Source organism: Aythya fuligula, chromosome 12 (assembly GCF_009819795.1).
Source record: "Aythya fuligula isolate bAytFul2 chromosome 12, bAytFul2.pri, whole genome shotgun sequence".
Taxonomy (NCBI): domain Eukaryota; kingdom Metazoa; phylum Chordata; class Aves; order Anseriformes; family Anatidae; genus Aythya; species Aythya fuligula.
The window spans coordinates 16,477,880-16,499,375 of record NC_045570.1 but is presented as its reverse complement, the minus strand read 5'-3'; the positions used below and the strand labels follow the sequence as shown (position 1 = coordinate 16,499,375).

At 39.5% G+C, this 21,496-nt stretch overlaps 2 protein-coding genes across 3 annotated transcripts in view; one reads left to right on the top strand and one right to left on the bottom strand.

Annotated features, from left to right (window-relative positions):
* BCO1 (beta-carotene oxygenase 1) overlaps positions 1-21,496 on the bottom strand; it is a 63,353-nt gene that overhangs the window by 14,322 nt on the left and 27,535 nt on the right. For both annotated transcript variants that reach the window (XM_032195515.1, XM_032195513.1), the window contains one exon: positions 1,828-1,984. In XM_032195515.1, coding sequence (XP_032051406.1) covers positions 1,828-1,891 — 64 coding nt within the window. In that variant the 5' untranslated portion in view covers positions 1,892-1,984. The remainder of the gene's footprint in view (positions 1-1,827; positions 1,985-21,496) is intronic.
* PKD1L2 (polycystin 1 like 2) overlaps positions 10,393-21,496 on the top strand; it is a 38,364-nt gene continuing 27,260 nt past the window's right edge. Inside the window, exons 1-9 of the mRNA XM_032195792.1 lie at positions 10,393-10,780; positions 11,334-11,498; positions 14,436-14,621; positions 14,987-15,097; positions 15,535-15,682; positions 17,163-17,392; positions 18,049-18,453; positions 19,553-19,651; positions 20,981-21,069. Of these exons, the coding sequence (XP_032051683.1) occupies positions 10,393-10,780; positions 11,334-11,498; positions 14,436-14,621; positions 14,987-15,097; positions 15,535-15,682; positions 17,163-17,392; positions 18,049-18,453; positions 19,553-19,651; positions 20,981-21,069 (1,821 nt within the window). The remainder of the gene's footprint in view (positions 10,781-11,333; positions 11,499-14,435; positions 14,622-14,986; positions 15,098-15,534; positions 15,683-17,162; positions 17,393-18,048; positions 18,454-19,552; positions 19,652-20,980; positions 21,070-21,496) is intronic.

The following is a 21,496-nucleotide window of genomic DNA, read 5'->3' as shown; positions in this document are numbered from 1 at the left end:
CCTCCAGCAAAAATATAATACTTCTGCTGCATTTCAGGTCTTGTGGGATCACTTCTGTTTCGGGGCCCATCATTCAGGAAAAGCAGATATTTCTGTAATTCACTGAACGTCTTGCAGCTTCTAGGGCTAAAAAATTTGTTTAGTTATTATTCCTGTCTATCAGAATAAAGATGCCCAAGAAGTTGCAGGACAAGCCAACAAAATAATTTCCCTTCAATAGGTAATCAGGGAAAAAAGTGATCTTCTGTTTAAAGCACTACAAAACTGATGCAAATTCTCTAACTCTTGGCATAATTCAGTGTAATTTCTGGCATACTTCCAGTACAAAAAGCAGGGAGCAAATTGGCATCTACTGAGGTTTTCAGATCAAAATTTATCTTAGTGGGACTTAAATATAACAGTGGGTACTGATCAGCATCCTAAAGTGCCTAAGTAGCTTTAAAAATGTGTGCCTTGTATCTTTTTTGCCTCATGCTTTTACCTAAAGCGGCAATAATGATACTTTTCTGTACTGTGTGAGGACATGAACTAACACAGTAAAATCTCCAAATATTTGGAAGATTATTAAGAATCAGAGCAATCAAGCCTTGTGTGATCACATGGCTGCACAGTCTTTAGGACAGTAAGAGCTAAATTATTTCTGACGTCAGTAATACGGGGTCATATTTACAATGTACTTATTGAGTAACAAGGAGCCAAAACGTAGGCAGAGCTCAGGGCTAGCTAAATATTTGAAGAGGTCTGGGTTCTCTTTAATTTTCATTAGTGGTAAATACTGATTCATCATTACCAATGAAGTAATATTTTGTATACTTAATTTTATTTACTGAACTGTTCAGTCTTTGTTTAAATAAACCATTCCATAGTGTAGATCAGGTATGGTCAATAGTTTTGTTTGCAAACAACTTGAAATGTTTTCAATAGAAAGATTTTATTCCGAGTGACAAAAATTAGAAAGGCATAAAATCACCTCAAATTAAAACAATGCACTTTGACTTGAAACACAATCTTTTTCAGTTCAGCCATCAAAATGAACAACAGCAACATCATGCAAGTTGTAATTGCCTACTTTTATATAGCCTACCTGGGAACTGACTTTAAAATTGGCATTAGATGCCTGCTATTTCTTAGACTATATGCTACAAAAGACACAGCATACATCTATTGAATTGGGGTTCTCAGCAACAAACATCTCCTACAGCTGTAGGAAAAAACTCTTTGCCTCCCTCTTCTGTAGTGTAAAACAAGGAGTAAAAATGTTAAGTTGATCAAGCATTCATCCCTAGAAAGCCACTTTAAGCTATCTTGCTGGAGGACACTGCATTTTTTACTGGAGTGCCTTCTGAACCATCTTTTTAACAGCACACAGTGGCATGTGTTACTGCTGCTTATCTATTTAGAATTACTATTGCTAAAGTGTCCCAGTTTTAGCAATCCTCTCCAGGATGCAAGGAACGGCTGAAAGAACAGCGAGAGGGTAGCGAAGGGTTATGGCGAAGAGAAAATGAAAGTCTAAACAGAGCCATGGGGGAGGGGGTGTCACCAGATTAAATTCTGAGTCTTGTCCCTCACTGCCGACTTCAGTGAACCCTGTTCAAACAGACTTTCTGGAAAAATACACAGAAATACCCATAAAGGAAGAAAAATCCCCCAGTCAGGGGCACAAATAAGATCTGAGTTCAGTCCTTTAAACAAAGTTCGCTGACATTTCTCCCTTTCTCGGTTTCCTCCTTCCGTGCTGTTTCGGGTGAACAAGTGTTTCAATGTTTACAAATTTGAAAACACCAAAATAACCACGTGTATTTGAAGAGATTTGCATTCACTTACCTTGCACCTCGGCTTTTATGGGCTCTGGATGTTCTTCTTTGTTTTTACTAAATATCGTTTCCATCTCTCATGTAATCAAACGGTTTCTGTGTCCTCTACCCAGCTGTTCCTGCAGGCGTAGCAGTCCCCTCCTGTCTGGGCTAAGAAAAGCTCTTTCCTGTTACATAGAAGGATAAGGTCAAAGTGTAACTCGAGCTAGTGGCTAGTGGCTTATAGATCGATTTATAATAGTTGATCTTTAATCCTTAACACATACACTATAATACTTGCACGTTCTCCTTAACTCTTTCACTAATTCAACGGAAGAAAAATGTAACCTGCCTTTTTGCTCTCTGTGAACCTACCTCAAGCAGCCACACACACCAGAGGAGTCAGGTAAAATGAATCTGAAGCATCACCTTCAACACTGCAGAGAAAGTTTTAGATATTTTATAGGGTGTTTGCCCCAGCTGGCAGGAGCAGAGACAAAAATAGAAGAAATGTCTACCCACCATTCTGAATATGGCTTTTTGGAACTGACAAACATGTGGGGTGTCATCATTTTCTTTCCATGCTGTGAAATTTAAACTGGGCTATTCTATTAATTAACAAAATACCATCACTGAATGGCCATGTGCTTTTTTCATTATATACAAGCTGAGTGTGATCTGAGTGGCACACCTTTGAATTAAACATCTTTTTACAAATAAATATTGTAACATATTGTCCCATATGTGACCTGATTCCACCTTGTTATTGGCTTCTTGGAGTCTCTGTGAAAGTATGGCAGGAATAATTAAAAAGAAGGGGGATTTTTAACTTCATGCATTTGTTTCGAGATAAGGTACTTAACTGAGTTCAACGTTGCTAATTTTAAAATCCTCTAGGAAAAGAATTATTTCAATATAAAGCATGTGATTGCAGAACAAGTCACAGGCTCCATTGAACATGAAGGATAAAAAGATTCTTTGCACAATCATATATTATGCAATTTCATATGGGGTTACCCTAAAATCCGATTTTTTCGGCTAAATCACTGTTGTTCCCAAAATGTTTTAACATCCATTAAGTCTCACGGATCATTCATAAATATCCATATTCATTTTACTGAAAACACAATTTGCGCTGTGGTGACTGCTGTGACTCACTTGTTATACACATATATTGCTCCTCTCATCCTTACCACCGTTTTTGATGACTTATCTTGGGAAATCATCAAGACAGCATGCCTTTGTCTCCATTTGGACAGCACTAACAGAAACGGGTGACTCCAAAAATAAGAAGCCAGATAAAAAAGAAAATAGGAGGGTTGGATTTGTTGGAGTCAGTAGTATCTTGAGGTCTCTTCCAACCTAGAAATTCTGTGATTCTGTGATTCTGTGATTAATAAAGAAACAGCGTGTTTGAAACAGGAGGCTGTAGGAGACAGAAGTGTCAAAGTCCCCACACGTACACACATGCTGACATACATACATAAATATCTACATGTATATAGACACACATGCATTTGTGTGCTTTTATAGAGAGATGTAGACTTACTTGTATATGAAAAGCCAGCTAAGGGATTTTTTCAGCAATGCTGGAGGGTGAAGAGGATCTGGCAAGAAAGCAAAGCTAATTCTGCTTCCCCTAAGCCACAGGGACATTTTGCCTGTCCCTGGTATTATGCTCTTGTTTAGTATGTTCTCTTCAGCACATCTTCCGCAGCTCTTAATGCTCTGGTTTTAATTGTTTGACCTGTGCCTCATAGAAACAGACGTTGTGTGAGTCGTCTGATCTGTAGCAGTGCTATTTACGTACAGCAAGCAAGCAATAAAAGGATTACTGCAAAACATTTTTGCCCTTCTTTACCCTGCTTATGTAGTTTAAGATTCAGCTAACATAAGATAACTGGAAACCTCGTTAAAAGTTACTTTAAGGGAAGAACAAGGAGGTATTGAACACCCTTTGAAATCATCCTGAGTGTTTTCAGTTAGCTAATTTCAGGTGTCTGCCTGTAAGTTTTGTCTGACATTTTGTACAACTTAATAGAGAGGCCTTGCAAAGTTCTTTTTTTCCTGCTTGTCTGTGAAAAATATTTATTCATCAGAGAACACACACTATTTTTTTTTGTCTCAGCCATGCTAATAATAGATGACCAGTTCAGTAAGATATGCAGAAATTAATTTTCTTGCTAACTGTGCAATTTTTCCCTTTTTACCTTGAAATGGATTAATATCAAAGTATTTATTTAAAATTATAATTGTCTGAGGAAGTAGATGTGGAGTGGGTGACTCCTCTGATTTTATTATTTCACAAAGTTTCTTTCTCCTTTGTAGAAACATGCTTGATGGGAAAGCATAGAGGAGGTTACAAAATTCCATGTTCCAGAGAACACGAAGAGACATCTTTTCTACTCCTCCTTATTATTCTCATTTATTTTGGTATTCCATGAGAAAGAAGAAGTTCAGTTTTACCAGCAGGACCTTCCCTAAGAGCTGTAGTTCTTTGTCAGCACAAAACTGTGTATCTTTATGATGAATCTGAGGCTCTTCCCTATTAATGTTTTCATGTCTGCTTTCTGGCTTTGGCTCAAACTTCCTATACAGAACAAAATAAAGAAGAGGTTAGAAAAGGGAGCTGCTGCCTTTCCCAGGCCTACAGGAAATACAGACTTTTCTGGCTTTAGAAGAGACTACCAGAATCTCTCTGATCTTGGGTTTACCAGACACATTATAACTCATACATATAATGTTTACCAGAAGGGTATAAATTCAGGGAGATTGTGCTGTCTGTATGAAGAACAGACAGTTTTCTGTAGTGTTAGATTTTTGCCATGTTATTGAAGCCATTTAATTGGATAGTTTGCAATGAAGAAGTGAGAGCAGAGTTGTTCACAACTTAGAGAGGAAGGAAAAGAGCTGTAATATAAAATCATGAGTGTAGTCTAAAGGCATCTATCAGTCTGACTGTAAGAAGCGGTCACATTAGAACAGTATCTACAGTGCCTCAGCACCTTCAAACACTCCATGTTCAAGGGAAACAAAGTTTTCCACAGCAGAATAGCATTGTAAGTCTTGTTGCCTTCTTGTAAATTTGCAACCGTGCTTACTTTCTGTGTGTATAAATAACTACGCATTGAGCACAGCTCAAACTGCTAGTTAATTAAGCTTCTGGTATAACAGTAATGTAACAGCCAGGTGTCTACCTTTGTACTTCTGGTTTCCTTACACAAGTAGATCATTGCCTCATAAATCAGAGAGACACCAATATTATTCCTTATCTCCATACTGAAATATAAGTACTTACTTAATTTACTTTTATCTCAACCTTTCCATTATAAAATTCAGGTTATAATTAAAACCCATTAACAGAGGTCAAATTACCTGAATATGTCTTTAGGCGGCACTAAGAACTTCCAGCTATCAACTGTTATCCATTATTACCGAATAAAGATTTCAACAGTAAAACTGATAGGAACCTGGAGTTGTTCTTGCTGAACTCATACTGACTGCTATCTCACCGTACCAGGAGATGTAAGCTCCAACAGTTATCTTTATTAAATACTGTCTTATTGACATGATCTCATTTCAGAAGAAATATGGAAAATTCCTCAGCACCACTGAGGAATAATTCTCTTGCACTGTCCAAGTACAATTACCAAAACAAACCATTAATATGACTTGTTGACATTTAAATAACAATAGTTTCTGTATATTATTATGAACAGGTTTTGTTTGGATCAAACCTGCTTTGATCAAATACTGTTTTGATCAGTATCATTTGGTTCAAAGTAATTATTTATGTGGTTTTGGTGAATTTTGGGGGGGTGAGATTTCAGTAAATAACCCTTCCTTGATTAACATTCTTACGTGGCACACATTTCCTCTTCTTGCCTGTAGTCACACTTCTGCTGTGGGCAGCAATAAAGCACAGGAGCCAGCTGGGAGAGGGGGTGGTGTTTGGGCATCAACTCTCTGGCAAGGGAGAAAAGTCAAACTACAAGCCCAAAGGCAGACGCTTCTAAAGGGACACTTCCTAGGCAAGACCCTCAGTAACTTACCCTGACATCTACTGTGCCAGAAGGTAACCATACACATCCCATAAACAGAAATTATGTCCAACCCAGCAACTCCTGAATGCAGTCCTACTAATCCGTATCCTGACCCTATCATTCCAGATATGGATTTCTACATTAATCATTGCTCCCTATAAAGATAAGAATTGTTTTCTCTGTTTTTCTAAACAAGATAACATCACAATTGCAACTCGGCAGGACTCACTGGTAAGTTCACTGTGTTGCCACATGGACAATTAGGCATTAGAACAGCAACAAAACCAAACCCCTTGTATTCAGCAAACAACTGGGTCTCACTAAAAGGACAAGCAGCCCAGGACAGCAGCAAGGAAGGAAGCCTGACAGTGACCCCCCTGCCTTAAACCAGTTGACAGATGGTCTTTTCTAAAGCAGTCTTTAGAGACAGAAGATGTATGTGTACCTAGGGGCTTTTCCCCATCCCTTTCCAGGCAGTCTGCTCTGTACTCAGGACTTCCTATTTGGGTAATAATGAAGCAGATCTTCTCAAGAAGCAGTTTTGCACACAGTGGATATGCATGGGACATATCGAAATGGGAACTCACAACCTTGGCTCAAGTTAGCGATACCTGAAAATCATCTTTCTTCTAGCTCAAAGCTAGAGCAATGTAAAACAAATTTCCATGTATATGATTGTGCACTTCACAGAACAGAGATACAGTTCTATTCCTGATAAAATCTATACATTACATTCGGTAATATTCAGGAATGTGAAGACGGAAATATCCTATAGAGAGTAAATTTACTTGCTCTTCCTCAAGGCAAATGAACAAGAGCCAAAATGAACAGGGGTGTGATTTATTCCTTCCTATTGGCAACTCTTCAATTCTTTAACTCTTTAAATCAAAGATTATGAGTACTTTGAGATTTGGCTACCAAACCTGAGACAGTCTTCAAGGGTTCAATTCTTAGGAGTAGTGAAGACCACCTAGAAGATTTCCTTACAGAATCTCAATGCAAGCCATTTTTTTTTATTATTATTAACATCTATTTGTGTGTGTTTGTGTCATTAATAAAATATGCTTCTGTTTTCTTTTACCTCAACAGCTTCTACTTCCAACAGCAACAACAACAAATTAATAAACCTTAAAGCGTCCTTTGAAAACTAGGAATAAATCATTCATCATTGCCTTTTGTGATGTTTTATGTAGCGCAATGCTTTGCCAAAGAAACTTTCTCTTTATGGCCACCATCTGGTGTAACTCATAAGGGCAAGTTAGGACTCTGAGAAATCTGCAGGGCCCCCTGTAACATTTCTGGGAAAAACGAAAGACTTATTCCAACAGGCGCACCAGAGTTCACAAACAAAGGACTTATTCATAGCTTTATCACAGCTTGGAGTGAGGGTGTGAAAATATTGAGAAACCTTTGTCACTAATTTCTAGTCAAAGCTTGCAAAGCACAATTGCTTTGCAAAGCACAATTGCCTTGCAAGCCCTATTTCTGCTGGTGAATATGTTTTAGTTTAAGTCACTGGTACATAACACGTGCTTTAAGGGTGGTTGCTACATCAGCTGTTCAGGCAGCCAGCTATAGCTGAACAGAAATGAACTAGTCTTGGATATATGTGAGGGGCTCAAAGTTCCTTAAAAACAAAACAAAACAAAGCAAAACAAAGCAAAACACTTTAAGTAACATCTTAAACTATTTAAACTCTTTAAATTCTTAAATTTAATAGCCAGTTACACAAAGGCAAGCAGCAAAAAATAATGATAATAAATAAAACATTATCCGGTGAAGCTCCCATGTGGACTTCTGGCATAAGAAAACTAATTAAAAATGTGCTTCTGTTGAAGAAAAATAAAAAAAAAAAAAAGAAAAAAGTTTCCTACAAAATGGTAAATTCAAGCAGCACTATTTGAAATTGAGCCATTTTTCAGTTCTGAGTGAAAAGGGCTTTCAGGAATTTTCTCTCTTCCTGAGGACCCTGTTTGCTAATTTTGATGGTTTAAAAGCAGTATTTTCTTTTCTGTAAATGCTTTTCTTTTCCTTGTGGTAAACAGAATAAACTGACAGCCTGCTTTAGTGACACTAAAAGGTATGAAGTCAACAAACTGAAAGAGGAAAACTATTTCATTCCCCATCTGCTGCAGGCAGTTGAAGAGTTACATGGAGCAACTGTAGATTAGGAGAAAAGAAATCACAGTGCTCTAGAAATTGCTAACTGTAGGCTCACTTGGAGAGCTTGGCTTCATTTGTAGACATTTCCAAACATTTGTTGTCCTTCTGGGGGCCTGTTTCAAAATCCATCAAAGCCAGAGACAAGGCTTCCATTAACTTCAACGGCTTTGGAGCAGATCCACAGAGGACAGCCTGTGGCACCTCCAGCTCTGGCACTTTTAGCAGTATGTTCATGGATTCAGATTTCCAGCTGAAGAGAGAGAACTGGATAATGTTACAGAATCAATCCATCACACAAGTCAATGGCACTTACTGGAAATACTCAGTATCACTGAGTCAGATACTTTTATGTACAGTCTCCTTCTTCATACCTATGCTTTCAGAAACAGGCTGTGTTTCTCATATATAAGAAGCCAAAACAGAAGGGCTTTCTGCTGGCTTCTCCAAATCCAGGCAAGTCAGCATGGCCCAAGAAGAAGCAAGCAATCTGAAGGAAACATCATGAAAATATGCAGTGGTAAACTCTGACCAACAGCTGTCCTCAGCTCTGACTTTTGCAATACTGTGGGAGGTCCCAGAATGACACCTCTGAGGTTCTGTATGCAGCCCGAAAGGGATTGTTAATCTGTGGGCAAAATCCACAACAGGTTATCAACTGTTTCAGCAGAACCAGCTGATAACCATAGTAACAGGGTCTCTTCCAGGAAAGGGAGGGGTGCCTGGGCACTGCCTGGGCCAGATCCATCAGATAATCAGAGTACGGACCGGCCATCCTCAGAGGTGGCAAATCCAGGCTGAATGTTCATATCTCAGCTGCTGCATCAGCCCTCGCTATTAATCAGACAGAAATTGCTGTGGAATCTGGTCCAAGGGTTCCATAGCTGAGATAAGTCTATTATCAAGTTCAGTGGGAGGGGGGACATCTAGCACAGTTACTGTCCTTCCATCACAGGGCATTTTCTTCCCCTTTCCTCTACTCCTCTGCAATTGTCCTGCCCATTAAATAATTACCCATGAATTTTTTTCTTGAACATGTGATCATAATTCTGCTTTATCCAGCTGAGCAAGGTGACTGACTATGAAGTGGAGGTCAAGAAAGGCTTGGGACTGAAGACAATTCTTAAATGTTTACTGGATGGAGTGCACATACTTTACCCTGTCAGAAAGCTTTAGATAGTTAGAGCTGGGCTGGCATACTCTGAGCTAAGTGCATTACCTTCAGGTCAATAGTGCAATGCTGCTGGCATTTCTGCAGTGCGGGAATTCAAGCAAGGATCACTGCATCTCTGTGATGCAGCTCCTGGCTCACTGAGCCACGTCCAAATATAAATGCATGTTCATTCAGTGTCAAGTTGTGGTGATGTAAATTAATAATAGTTGCATCAAATTCAGTGGAGGTAATGCCAAGGGCATGAGGATCACAACAGCTACAGATCCTTATTTGTACTGTGCTTCTGCTAATCCAGTGGCCTTGTAAGCCTGGCAGGTATCTTCTGTAAGAAAGTTCAGAAGTACTTAGGGATTTCAGCTCCAAAATGCTGCTGGACTGGCTTCACAAAGTCCATCAGCAGAACTTTGCAATGTCCGCATATGGCTTCCAACTAGCTCTGATGATGAAGGCAGTACTTCCACCATTTCCAAATCACTGTATTAACTTCTAGCTTTGTCTTCTACCTCCAAGCAGGAATAAGTGAAATAGCTCTGTAGAGTTAAGCAGCTTAGCTCTTAAGGGAAGATGGGAGCATTTCACATGGGGTGGGTAATTCTAAACAGACACAACACTTCAAAATACATCCTCCTTGGAACAGCTGAGATTAACCTCAGGATGTGTAAACAGGTGGCCAGGATGAATGATACAATAATTACAGGCATCACATTGAGAAGCACCTCAAATAATCACACTGAAACAATAATAATTATTAGAAACAAAGTAATCCAAAACAATTAAATGTATCTAGAAGAACACCATGTGTTTTCCCATATCATGATTCCTTGTGTTTCTGATTTCCCTCATCCTTCTCTCATTCTTACTGTTGTATCTCTTTGTTGTTGTAAAGACATCCAGCTTTAATGCTCACACAATGACTCCTTTGATGGAGGAGCTTTATCTCACTTTCGCATGTGTCCAGTAACAGCATACATCAACCTTATCTTCTCTGCTCACGAGGAAAGCAATCCCATAATGGCTTCCCTTCAACCTGACTTCATGTGGAGTGACACCTTTATACAATGGGCCTCACAATGGCCATTGCAGTGACTTAGCATCAACACCGGCTGTGTGCATCCTCAGACGCAATCACTATTATGTATTAGAAGCAATCTGTTCCACGTCCTATTGCTGCTTTTGCAAACAGCAAAGAGGAAGGAGGAATACTGATGACATGACAAGGATGACAACTCACGCTTTTGAAGAAGGCAGCAAAAAGAGTGGTGATGTGATAAGCAACACCAGTGCCATGCAGGGCACTGAGCTGAAAATGTGGCTTGGGATCACAGTTCTAATTTTTCTTGCTGTATGTTTGGCTGTGGAGGAGACACCAGCTGAGGAAGGAATCCCTTGCTCAAAGTATCAGCTAGCTTTCAACCACTCATGCTATGAGTTTGTGAGACTCCAGCGATCCTTCAGAAGTGCCCAGAGATGGTGTGAGAGAGGAGGGGGGCACCTTGTCTTTATTGAAAACGAGGAAACTCAAGAGTTCTTGCAGAAGCATATTGTCGAGGATCAGGAATGGTGGATAGGACTGATCTCAAACTCCTTGCTGAATGAAACTACTGACGGTAGGTGATTTTGAAATCATGTCTTCTTTGAAACTGTACCAGCCTGTGATGCTTACCTACCATGACAGCAAGTGCAGTCAATCCCTTTATAGAAAGCTGCAGAAAAAACGACGTCTTTTGTAGCTGTAATTTAGTTTTCTATTATGATGTTCTAGCTGTGTGCTTCACTTCTCAGTTGCATGTTGTCATCCTTTCCATTGGATCTTGTGCTTGTGCAAACACATGGTGAATTAGATCAGTTAACCCAGTTAAAAAGATATGTTGGGTTGGTTCTCCAGTGGACAAGCCAGCTGAGCTAACTCATCACGCTAGGAGATGCTGCGAGATCTGATGCAAGGGAATGGTGGAATTTGGAGGCTGGGAGCAGGGGGAAGCAGTGGTGTCTTTTTTAGTGGCTGTATCAGATTACATGTAAAATGAAACTGAAGATCTCTATTCAGACAAAACCATCTTTGCTTGAGTAGGAGCAGGGATACAGTCTCGCTCTGTAGGCTCTGACTCCTTAGTTGTGATACTGTGGAAAATAAACAGGAAATGATTACTTTGTTCACAGGGTCAATGATTTGGCTGGACACCTCAGATATAAGCTACGGTAACTGGTACGAGGATCAGCCATCTTCTTTCTCATCCACATGTGGGTACATCCTAAAGAATGCCAAGTATCGGTGGGGTGTGACTGAAAATTGCAGCCAGGAGTTTGACTTCATTTGTGAGTTTGGTAAGATACACAACAGCTGGATCTAAGACGTGAGCATACTGTATTCACAACTGTGCATAAGTTGTCTTGTTTCTTTCAAAGCGGCTGTGCAATAACCTAAAGCTTATTAAAAATGAACAAGCAAAAAAAAAACAGTAAACCCCATCAGGGGCTCTTTTTCTACCTGAGCGAGGTGGAACCAGTATGACTGCCCTGTATCTAAACTCGTAATCATAAACATGGGCCAAGGCAAGACCATCAAAATAATTTGTCACGGAAGCAAAAATACAGCCAGGCTTCCAGAGATAACTTTTCTAGCAGCCTGGAGCAAGCAAAAGTGAGAGCAAGTTTTTCTTGCTCAGACCCTCCTATCAGGTTTGAGGGCTTCCCCAGGACAAGGAAGCAGACAGGAGCTTGTCCCTCCTGGTGGCATTTTAGTGTTCAGACAGAAAAAGGTACAGACATCATGTCCCTGGAACTGCAGCTTGGAACAGTCCTGGGAAGGAATGCTGGCAGCATGATCCTATCCGACACATAGATATGAGGGGAATTTGTGTTCCTTGCACTTTGTACGTAAACCAGGCATTTTAAACTGGAACTAAGGTCACAAGCACCTGAAGGCAGGTGTGGCTGTAGGCTCACTAACATAAATAGTCTGCAAATCCAGTATGCAAATCCAGGTTATCACAAGCCATAGCGGTGCTACTGCCCTGGTCCAGTCCGGCACTACCTCTGACATAATTAACAAATCATTCCACAATCAGCAAAACTAACAATGACTTGATTCCTGTCCTGATCTCCTGCTCCACATCCCCTACTTATCCTCCTCCTCAGCTCTCCCCATTCACTCCCATATGCCCAGCAGTTTCTGCCTCTCAAAATACTTTTCCCTCTGTCCCCACAGTTCTGCAGCAGCTTCAGAGCTCCAGCTGTACCTGCTGGCAGCTGAATCCCGTCATGGAACAGACAACTGTTGGGTTATGATCTCTACTCCTAGTAGGGGCACTGATACAGCTCCTTCTCTTCCACTTCCCTATTGATTTTCATGAAATTTTAGGGTGTTTTGAGGTTTATGTCTATATATCAAATTTGGCTGAAGATGATAAACCTTAAAAATGATTGGGGGAGAGGAAACTGGCAGACAGCATGATGCCTTAAGCTTATTTTCCATGCAAAACCAGACTAACATTATTTTGCCATTACAACATGGTAGACAACTGTCTGCAAGAAAGCTACCATCTGTTACCATAGGATCTGACATAAAGCCCATTAAATTCAAAGAAGTCTGCATTATTGAACAATGCCTGACCATCATTCCATTACCCAGGAAACTGTGAACAGATTAAAGCAATTACAGCCTTGGTTTCCTTATCTACAGCCCATATTCATTAACACACATGCATATTTCAATAATAGACTCCTCTTTTACTAGCTTTGCATGTAAGGAATTTGATCTAATATCTGAAAGAAACAGGGACATTCTTTTCATTCATTCCTCTGGGTGCTGAATGGTTGGAGGTTTGTGCAGCCTGACAGTGCTTCAGTTTGTTTCTGTAAAATGGGCACGGTGGTGTTTGACTCCCTCACACTCAGCTACTGCAAGGCTTGGTTCACAGTGATACCGACTTCAAAACCTCACCTGAAATGTACAGGTAGCTCCGAATGGGATCACTAGTTGAAGTGAACCTCTCTGATTCCTGATAACCTCGTTTACTTGATCACCTGAGATGTTTATGCGTGCAAAAACAACCAAACAACTAAGCAGACAGACAGCATTCTGCCTTCATCCCTTCTTTGTCTCTCTGTCCTAGAATCATGTTTCTCTACTCAAGTGAAAACTTTCCTTAGTTCAGTTCACTCTTCTTACTACTTCTATCCTAGCATTTGGTGCTCCGTAATTTAGGAATTTGATGCAGCAAAAATATACAGGTTGACCAGGGACTGTCCATAAGAACACAAACCCAGTTCTGGACAGTTTTACAGGTAAAAGTTGCTGAGACAGCATATACTACAGGAACGCTTTATGTAGTGTAAAGAACAGATAAATGCATGAGATAATAGCCCGTATTAGAATATAACAGCAAGTTATTTTTCAAGCTTATTTAGAGAGCTCTAACGTATAAACTGATCATGTTGCTATAGCTACAGCCAGGCTTAGATTTAGCTTTAAATAACAATAGCACACAATTACTGCAGTGTGCACACATTGGCTCTGTTAATCAACGTGCTTAAGGGGAATGATCAAAACAGCCATTGGAGGACAATGTAGTTAAAGCTGAGACAGCTGAAACAGAAACATTCTTTTGCAACACTCCCCTATGAGAACAGCCTTTTGCATACACTTCTTTGGGATATTATGTATCCTGATTACTACAGGATACCAAGAATTCTGTAAGATAATTAACTGTCCCAGATTAATCAAGGAATAAGGTGTATGCTTTTAGAGATATGACCTTACTCATTTTAACAGTCCTGCTAAATGAAGTCAGTCGAATATTGCACAGGAACAAAGGTGTCTCTGTAGCAGCAATGGGATCAGGTCCTGTACTTAATATGCACGATCTTCTCCAGCGCCATTATCTGAGAATCATGCAAATCTCACACTGCCACAAGGGTTTCTGAAGTAGAAAGTAACTTTAAACCTTCCAGTACTACAGGTCAAATAAATGCTAAGTGTTTCCCACAAAATATGTTTATTTTTTTATTTAAAATGTTTTCTTTTACTAAAAATGTTCTCAAATTTTTGCTTAAGATGGTAAAGAACATAAATCTATTTTTTTGGATTTCCAAAATGGAAAAATATTTGATGCTTTGTTCATTTTTTCATTTTCAGTATTGTTTAGCTTAAAAGGAAGAAAAATAAAACAAAAATAGTAATAACAGAAAGAAGGATATGGAGAACTGTAGCAGGACTTTTCAGAAATTCAAAAAGTTAATTCTGATTTTTTCCCCCAATAGAATCTGGCCAAAGCATTGCTTGTGATAGTTCCAATGCCACTGTACAGTGTGGGTCAGGAGAAGTTATCCAAATTGGAGAGACCTTCTATGGACGGAAGACCCCTCACTACTGTGTATTGGAAACCCCTCTCCAATATGATACAGATGAAGACTGTAGCTGGATCAGTGTCAAAGATGAAGTAGCAGGTAATATCTTATGGCATTGTTTGTCAGAGTCATATAGTTCCTGGTCCCTAAAGTATTTTGTCTTGTACTTGAGTAGCTTTAGTGAATGGAACAGTATATTATTCCTAAAATGAAAAGGATCACAAAGAACTTCTGAGATGGAGGAGGGTCCCACAGGAGGCTAAATGGGAAGGAGGGAACAGTGCTAAGTACCAGGCAATAAGAAACACACTAAAGTCAAAGTGCTGTAGGAGTTTTTTGTCTAGAGATCAGTGACAAAATATTGCTCCCCTCGCTGGTGTTCTCGTTTCAGTAATCACCTCTCACCTGAGCTGTTATGACAGTCAAAGACAAAAACCACAAATTCATGTAAAACTTCTTTCCAGGACAGTGTCACGGTCTTCAGGCCTGCCAGGTGGCAGCAGATGGAGCTTTCTTTGGAGACCCTTGCCCAGCTTCAGGAAGCTATTTGTCTGTTCAGTACCACTGCAAGGAAGGTGAGTGGGAGAGGGCTGTCAGCACCAAAAGCCTGTTCTGCACTTTGCTGTAACATTGTGAGCATACGATTTATCTTGAAATCCCTGTTCCATCCTCAAAGAAGAATCTGGAAGAGTGGAGACCACTCCCAAGTATTGAAGGAACCAAAATGTATCTTTCCTCTTAACTGACAGCTCCAGAGGGTTTTTGATAGGACACAAAGCCAGGAAATTCAGACACATAAAACAAACAAATAAAATTATGTTCCAACATGAATCTTGACCAGTAGATACGGAGAAGAATCAGCTCCCGGTCATGCCACTAATGCACTCAAATTGGCAGCAGTATCAGCTCTGCTTTGGGGAAGTCCTGCTCTCAACAATACATGAAAAACAATTGAGTTATGTAAGAACCACAGACAAACAAAGGCACTGAATGCTGTCATTATGTTTTACAGGTCTGCAGCTGGTTGTAACAGATAGATGCTTTATCTTTGAAAACATCACAGTCACTTTGAACTGGCTGCTCTCCCCATACACTGGCAACCTTTCCTGTGTCATCAGCACTGGAGATGGCCACACGGTTGATCCTTACTACCCTCTAACGTAAGATGAGTCCTTTACACATCATCAGACAAAGAGCAAATTTCACTGCTTGCATTTCATTGAATGCTTCAAGATGAGATGTCAAAAATTAATCAGACTGGTAACAGACCACACATGCAAGATACTTGGATTCTGCAGAAACTTGTTTTGAAATAAATACAAAATATTATGTCAAGCTGCCAACCACAATCTTTCTTCTGCTTATTATGACAAGTGATTCCTATTTCTTACTAATGGAATTGAATACAGATCTCTAGCACACAAAATAACTGAAAAAAATGTCATTAATTGCCGAAGAAATAGGCAAGTGTTATTTTTTAAGAGTATTTTTAAATAGTATTTTTGATAACATTTAAAAAGAATGCAGTGGAATTCTGGAATTTTTCTTTTATTTTAATTGCAAAAAAATGTGTCTTTGAAAGATCAAACACTTTTCTACTTGATTTAAAAGTCAGATTTTGTATTGTCCTAGTGCTAGGAATGACATAATATGAATCTAGAAATTTATTTCTCTACTGATAGAATCCCACTTGAGCCAACTAGAAAAATAAGAGTAGAAAGAATGAAAACCAAAAAGTCATAATATACTAGAAATAGAAAACATTCCTTCAGAGGTACAGACACAAGCCTGTAGCTGTAAAGAACATGAAAAAAAATCTTTAGTAGAGAGCCTTTAGGTGAAATATACTTGCTAGCTTTAAGCAGAGGCTTGCTGGTGTTATGGGAGGCCCTTTTACTTCACCTATGGCCAGCAGTCATGCTTATCTGTTTTCTGCATGCAGTTTGATACCCACTCTTGCAGGGACTGCTTTTTCTGTTCCTGTCTTGTCATTGCCATGTTTCTGAAACCCAGTTAGAAAGAAACATTTTACTTCATTTAAACAGAGAATGAAAAATATGCATTGTCAGTGATGATGTCTGGATTTTCTTTTTTTTTTTTTTTCATTTACTAGGTGTCACAGTGATAGTTCAGAGAGAATAGTGTTGGGAGTAATACCTCTTTGCTTTCCGTGGTGCGTGTCACTCAGGAAGGGTATCCTTAGGTTCTTTTTACCATCTCCCAATGCTTATTAGCAGTAATAGCAGCTACTGCAGACTTCCTTGTATCCATTCATCTCCTGCTGCTATCACTACTGGAGCTGCATCAGTCCCAGGAAATGAAGAGACATTTTTCCAGCATGGCAGTCGCACATACATAGAGCAAAATAAAAGAGCAAGGTTTGAGATCTGACAAAACGCTGAGCAGCCTCAGCTTCCACTGATGTATCCTAGAGTAGGTAAATCAGGAGTGAAATAAGAAAAGAGAAATCGAGGGCACTGCTACATACTCTTGTGTGAACAGTCATGTTCATTTCCAATCTCCTGAGTATAGCAGAGGTGATCAGGTCAGAAATTTGTGAACTGTGACCACCGTTAGCAGGTAAGACTCAAGACTTTCCAGGACAGTTTTCCACAGGCAGCTGTTCTCCTTCTGTTCTAGACTGGTCAGCAATGTCACATACAGATATTCATCTCCTGGGGAGTTCACAGTTTTCGTGGAGTGCACTACCAGCGAGTGGCATGTGACAGCACAGAGGCGGGTGACTGTTCAAGACAAGCTGGATGAACTAAGCCTTACCGGGTGCTACAGCCAGTACGAATCTGGGAACGGCTCTCCCTGCCGAACACTCTATGGGGAGGTGTTATGGATCCAAGTTGAACTCAACGGAGGTGAGCTTCATTACTCTGCATGCTTTAAATTGTAGGCTAAATCTGATCCTACCCATGGGACAGAAGCAGGATTTTCATTACACAAAACAATCCTTCTTTTTAGTGAATGATTTTCGTCTAATCATTGCATTTCTGCAACTGAATGCTCTCGGCTCCATTGGAGGGGTTCTTTCTCAGGGGTATTTTGAACATGAACACAAACCTTTTTTCCCCCTTCACAAATCTGACGAAGCATGACCACAGCTTCAGTCATGTGAATCCACACGAAGCCAGTAGCAGTATTTATGTATTTGAAGTTAGGAATGCACAGAAATGCCTCTCTAGCAGAGGGTAAGAGGATTCCCCACTGAGCAAGTCGTATTTGCTACTGTGTACTTTGTGCTCACTTCAAGCTCCTGGGATCCACATGCTTAAAAAGTGAAATTCAGAAGCATGGGTTTGAACTCTCTTGACTGCCTTAGCACTCCCTGCAGAAACGAGTCAGGTTTCCATAGGGAGCCAAATGGGCACAAAGGCACCAAAAGGGACTTTATTCAAACTGCCTTGCTGCAGTACACTTATGGCTCCTTTATAAGCACCTGAATGCTGCACAAAGCAGCTAGAAGTGGATTGCCTATTACATAGGCTGTGAGAAATTTTGATCTGTCTTTCTGCAGGTAACGGAGTGACCTACGTTGTACTAGCAGGTAACGTGACGCTCGCTGAATCCAGTGCAAAGGAAGGAATCGTCCCGCACAATCTGACACTTGACAGTGCTGCTCAGGAGCTGCTGGGCCCTGGGATGCATCGGCTGGAAATCCGAGCATCCAGCAACACCACTGCATCAGAGATCTCTGGGAGCATTGCCGTTCACTTAATTGAGCCAGTCTCTGGTCTTCAGGCTGTGTTAGCTTCTCATGCTGTGCAGCTGGGGGAGAATCTGGAGATAAACGTCTCTGTTCCTCATGGTGCCCCAGATAAGCTGAAGTTTGAGGTGGTTGGATCTAACGAAACTCACTCTCATGAGGAAAACAGCCCTGCAGGGGAACCTCGAACATACTTCATTCCCATGCACTCTGAAGGTACAGCACGTTGACATCTCTGCTTCTGAGACACTCACAACTGAGTGGGGGAGTTCACATAAACAGGCACAGCAACTGGGCTAGGGGACAGTAACTTACTTTTTGATACTTTTTGAGTTTGATAACTTTTCTAACCATTTAAACTTGTCCTGCAGAAGTGTATGAACAGCACTGGCCTTTAAGTGAGCTAAAAAAACAGAACTGGCAAATGGGTATCCATAAGGAGACGGAAAGCGAGGTTTCACCCGAATTTTGCAATTAAAAAGACGTAGTGAACTAGTCATTTTTTCATGACTGTACCTGATTCAAGTATAAATTAAGACATTTTCCTGACTCACAACGCATTTTCCTCCAGCTTGTCCATACGTATAACTTTTTCAACTTTATACTCCTTTTCACACTATGGTAATAAAAAAACAAAAACAAAACAAAACAAAACAAAAGTTCTCAGTATGGATGACGAAGAAAAAAGGGAGCTCCATCCGCATCTGCACATCAGTCTCCAACATGTAGCTTTTGTTGGGACTCATGAATAAGCTTTTTAGATTTTTTTTTCTTTTCATTATTAAGAATTCAAAGCCTTTAAAATATGGGATTAGGGAGACTGTCCTTAAGAGTTAATTTAGTTTCAGAAGATAAAAAAGTTTTCTCCTCTAATGAACTATTCAAATCCCATGTCAAAGCTGGAACACCAGAAGCTAATTATGATTTCATTTTATGTTTTAAGAATATTCAATATTAGAAATTGTAATGGGCCTCCCTATGCCCATTTGAACATCCCTTCCCTTCAAGCAAAACAAGACAGCTGCTCTCTCAAGATGTCTAAACTCATTTGGACTCCAATACTAGTACATCTCTAGATTTCTTTGTTGTAGTATCAAAGCCAGCTGACAAAGAACAGCATTGCAAGTGCTAGAACAAGGGCAGCTGAGTAGCTAAAACTTGAGATAAACAGGAAAACCATTCCCTCAAACTCATAAAAACAAACAAACAAAACCAACCAAGAGAAAAGAATAGGATTTTCTTAATGTATTGGATTTTATGTCACAAACATGGACTGGTCTGCTGCTATTCTAAATTGGTCTTTTGTCTTCTCTAGGTACTTTCCTAGTGAAAGTGGTGGCCACGAATGCCTTCTCAAACATGAGTCTGGATATCGGGCTCATCAATGTGCTGGCAAACACTTCGCATAAAGAAGGTAATTGCATTTATCTGGCAGTGCTGGTTTTTACCATATAAATGTCTTTTTGCAATCAGAGCATTTTATGGCGTGTTTATGGTTTGCATCTAGTAATTGCTTTCTTTCCAGCAATAGTGCTGAAAACTTTTGTGGAAGCTTCTTCCTGATGAAGGCAGATTCTCTGGCTTTGAAGTGGTCATAAATTAGCATCTCTCTCTATATTACATATTGCACATTTGCTGCTTGTCCTCAAAATTAAGTAGTGAAGTTTATGTCCTGGGATGTAGCTCTAAAACTAGGAAATATCTGCATCACAGCAATCATATAAAATGCTGTCAGTAAACACTTCTAGATGGCACTTGCTTACATTTACAAAAGCAGATTTTACCATGAATAAACTGACTTTAGTATTGAGACTTTTCCAGTACTTTCCCTCATTTTTTCTGTGTACATCAACTGAACTTCTTAACTTCTGTGAACTGATTTTGATTTACACCATTATGTTTGAAGAATTACAATGATCTTATTTATAGTGACAGTTTGTTACTGTTTTACCTCCTGAAAATACATTGTTTATCACAATTCAGGAGTCTGAGTCTTACAGCCCTATCTTTCAGAGTGCCTGTAGTCAAATATTTAAGGTAAATTCACTGAGGACTGTCTGAAAGCTTTATAGGTAGCAATGAAATATTCTTTTTTTTTTTTTTTTTTCTTTGTTTTGTTCTGTATTGAACAGATTCTGCTAAGGAAAAAGGCAGCTCCAAAACAAATACCCAAAAGACAAACGTAAGTACTATTTAAAGATCTTTCTTTAAAATTGACATGCTTAGAAATTCCTCTCGCTAGTAAAAGTGCTGCAGAAGATATTAAAAAGAGGTATTAGCAACATATTAGATTATGGACTAGATTTTCTGTGCCCCAAATAGTTTAACATAGAATCTACACCAAGCGTCTCCAAGACAAATGTGTTCGCAGGCATTCAACCTACAGCTCGTAAAAGCCTGCAAATAACAATTCCAATATTAGAGAAAATGAACTTTTCTCCATGATCCAGTTTGGGAAGTTGAAATGTGATTAGATACATTTTAAAATTAGATAAATTTTAAAATTATCTATGTGACTAATGTGAACTTTCCTTTGAGGGGCTATCTTGCAAGCAGAGTTTAATACCTTTTTATATTATTTCCAAGTGCTTTCTGCTTCTGTATTGGGATGTTTAAGTTACTTTGTGAAAAAGAAATTTCCAGCTCATGGCAAGCTGAGAAACTAATGAAACACTAATTGCCAGCAGCTGCACAAAGTTAAATCGAGAATTGCTAGATATAACATTTTGTTATCATCTCAAAGATAGAGTTTTTAACTATAACCCTAGCAGACAGACGTCTGCTATGGGAGACGCTGCTTCACAAGGAGGCATCACGCTTTACAAATCAGCTGTAAGAATATATTGCACCAGAGGAATATTAAACTAATTTAAAAGTAAGTTTATCACAGTTCGTTGCACAGAAAGACAAATTCAGCTACTTTCTTCTTCTCTTTATCTACAGCTGTAATGTATCCATTTCTGATAGAAAAGAGATGTACCAGAAAACACACTAGAAGACAAATGATTGTCCAAGACTTAAAAGTCTTGGTCCAAAAAAGGAAAAGTAATGGAAATTAGTTTCCTAAGTACTTGGATTAATTTTTAAAATAGGAGCTGGGCTCCTAAACGGGTGTGAGTTTGGGAATATCTTGCCACGCATCATTTCTCTGTGTTATGTGTTTCTATTCCCGTAGCTTCTACTCCCATACAAACACTGCTTAGGGAAAGATCGTCTAAACTACAGATCTGCATCTGGGGTCTAACCTTACACACATTTT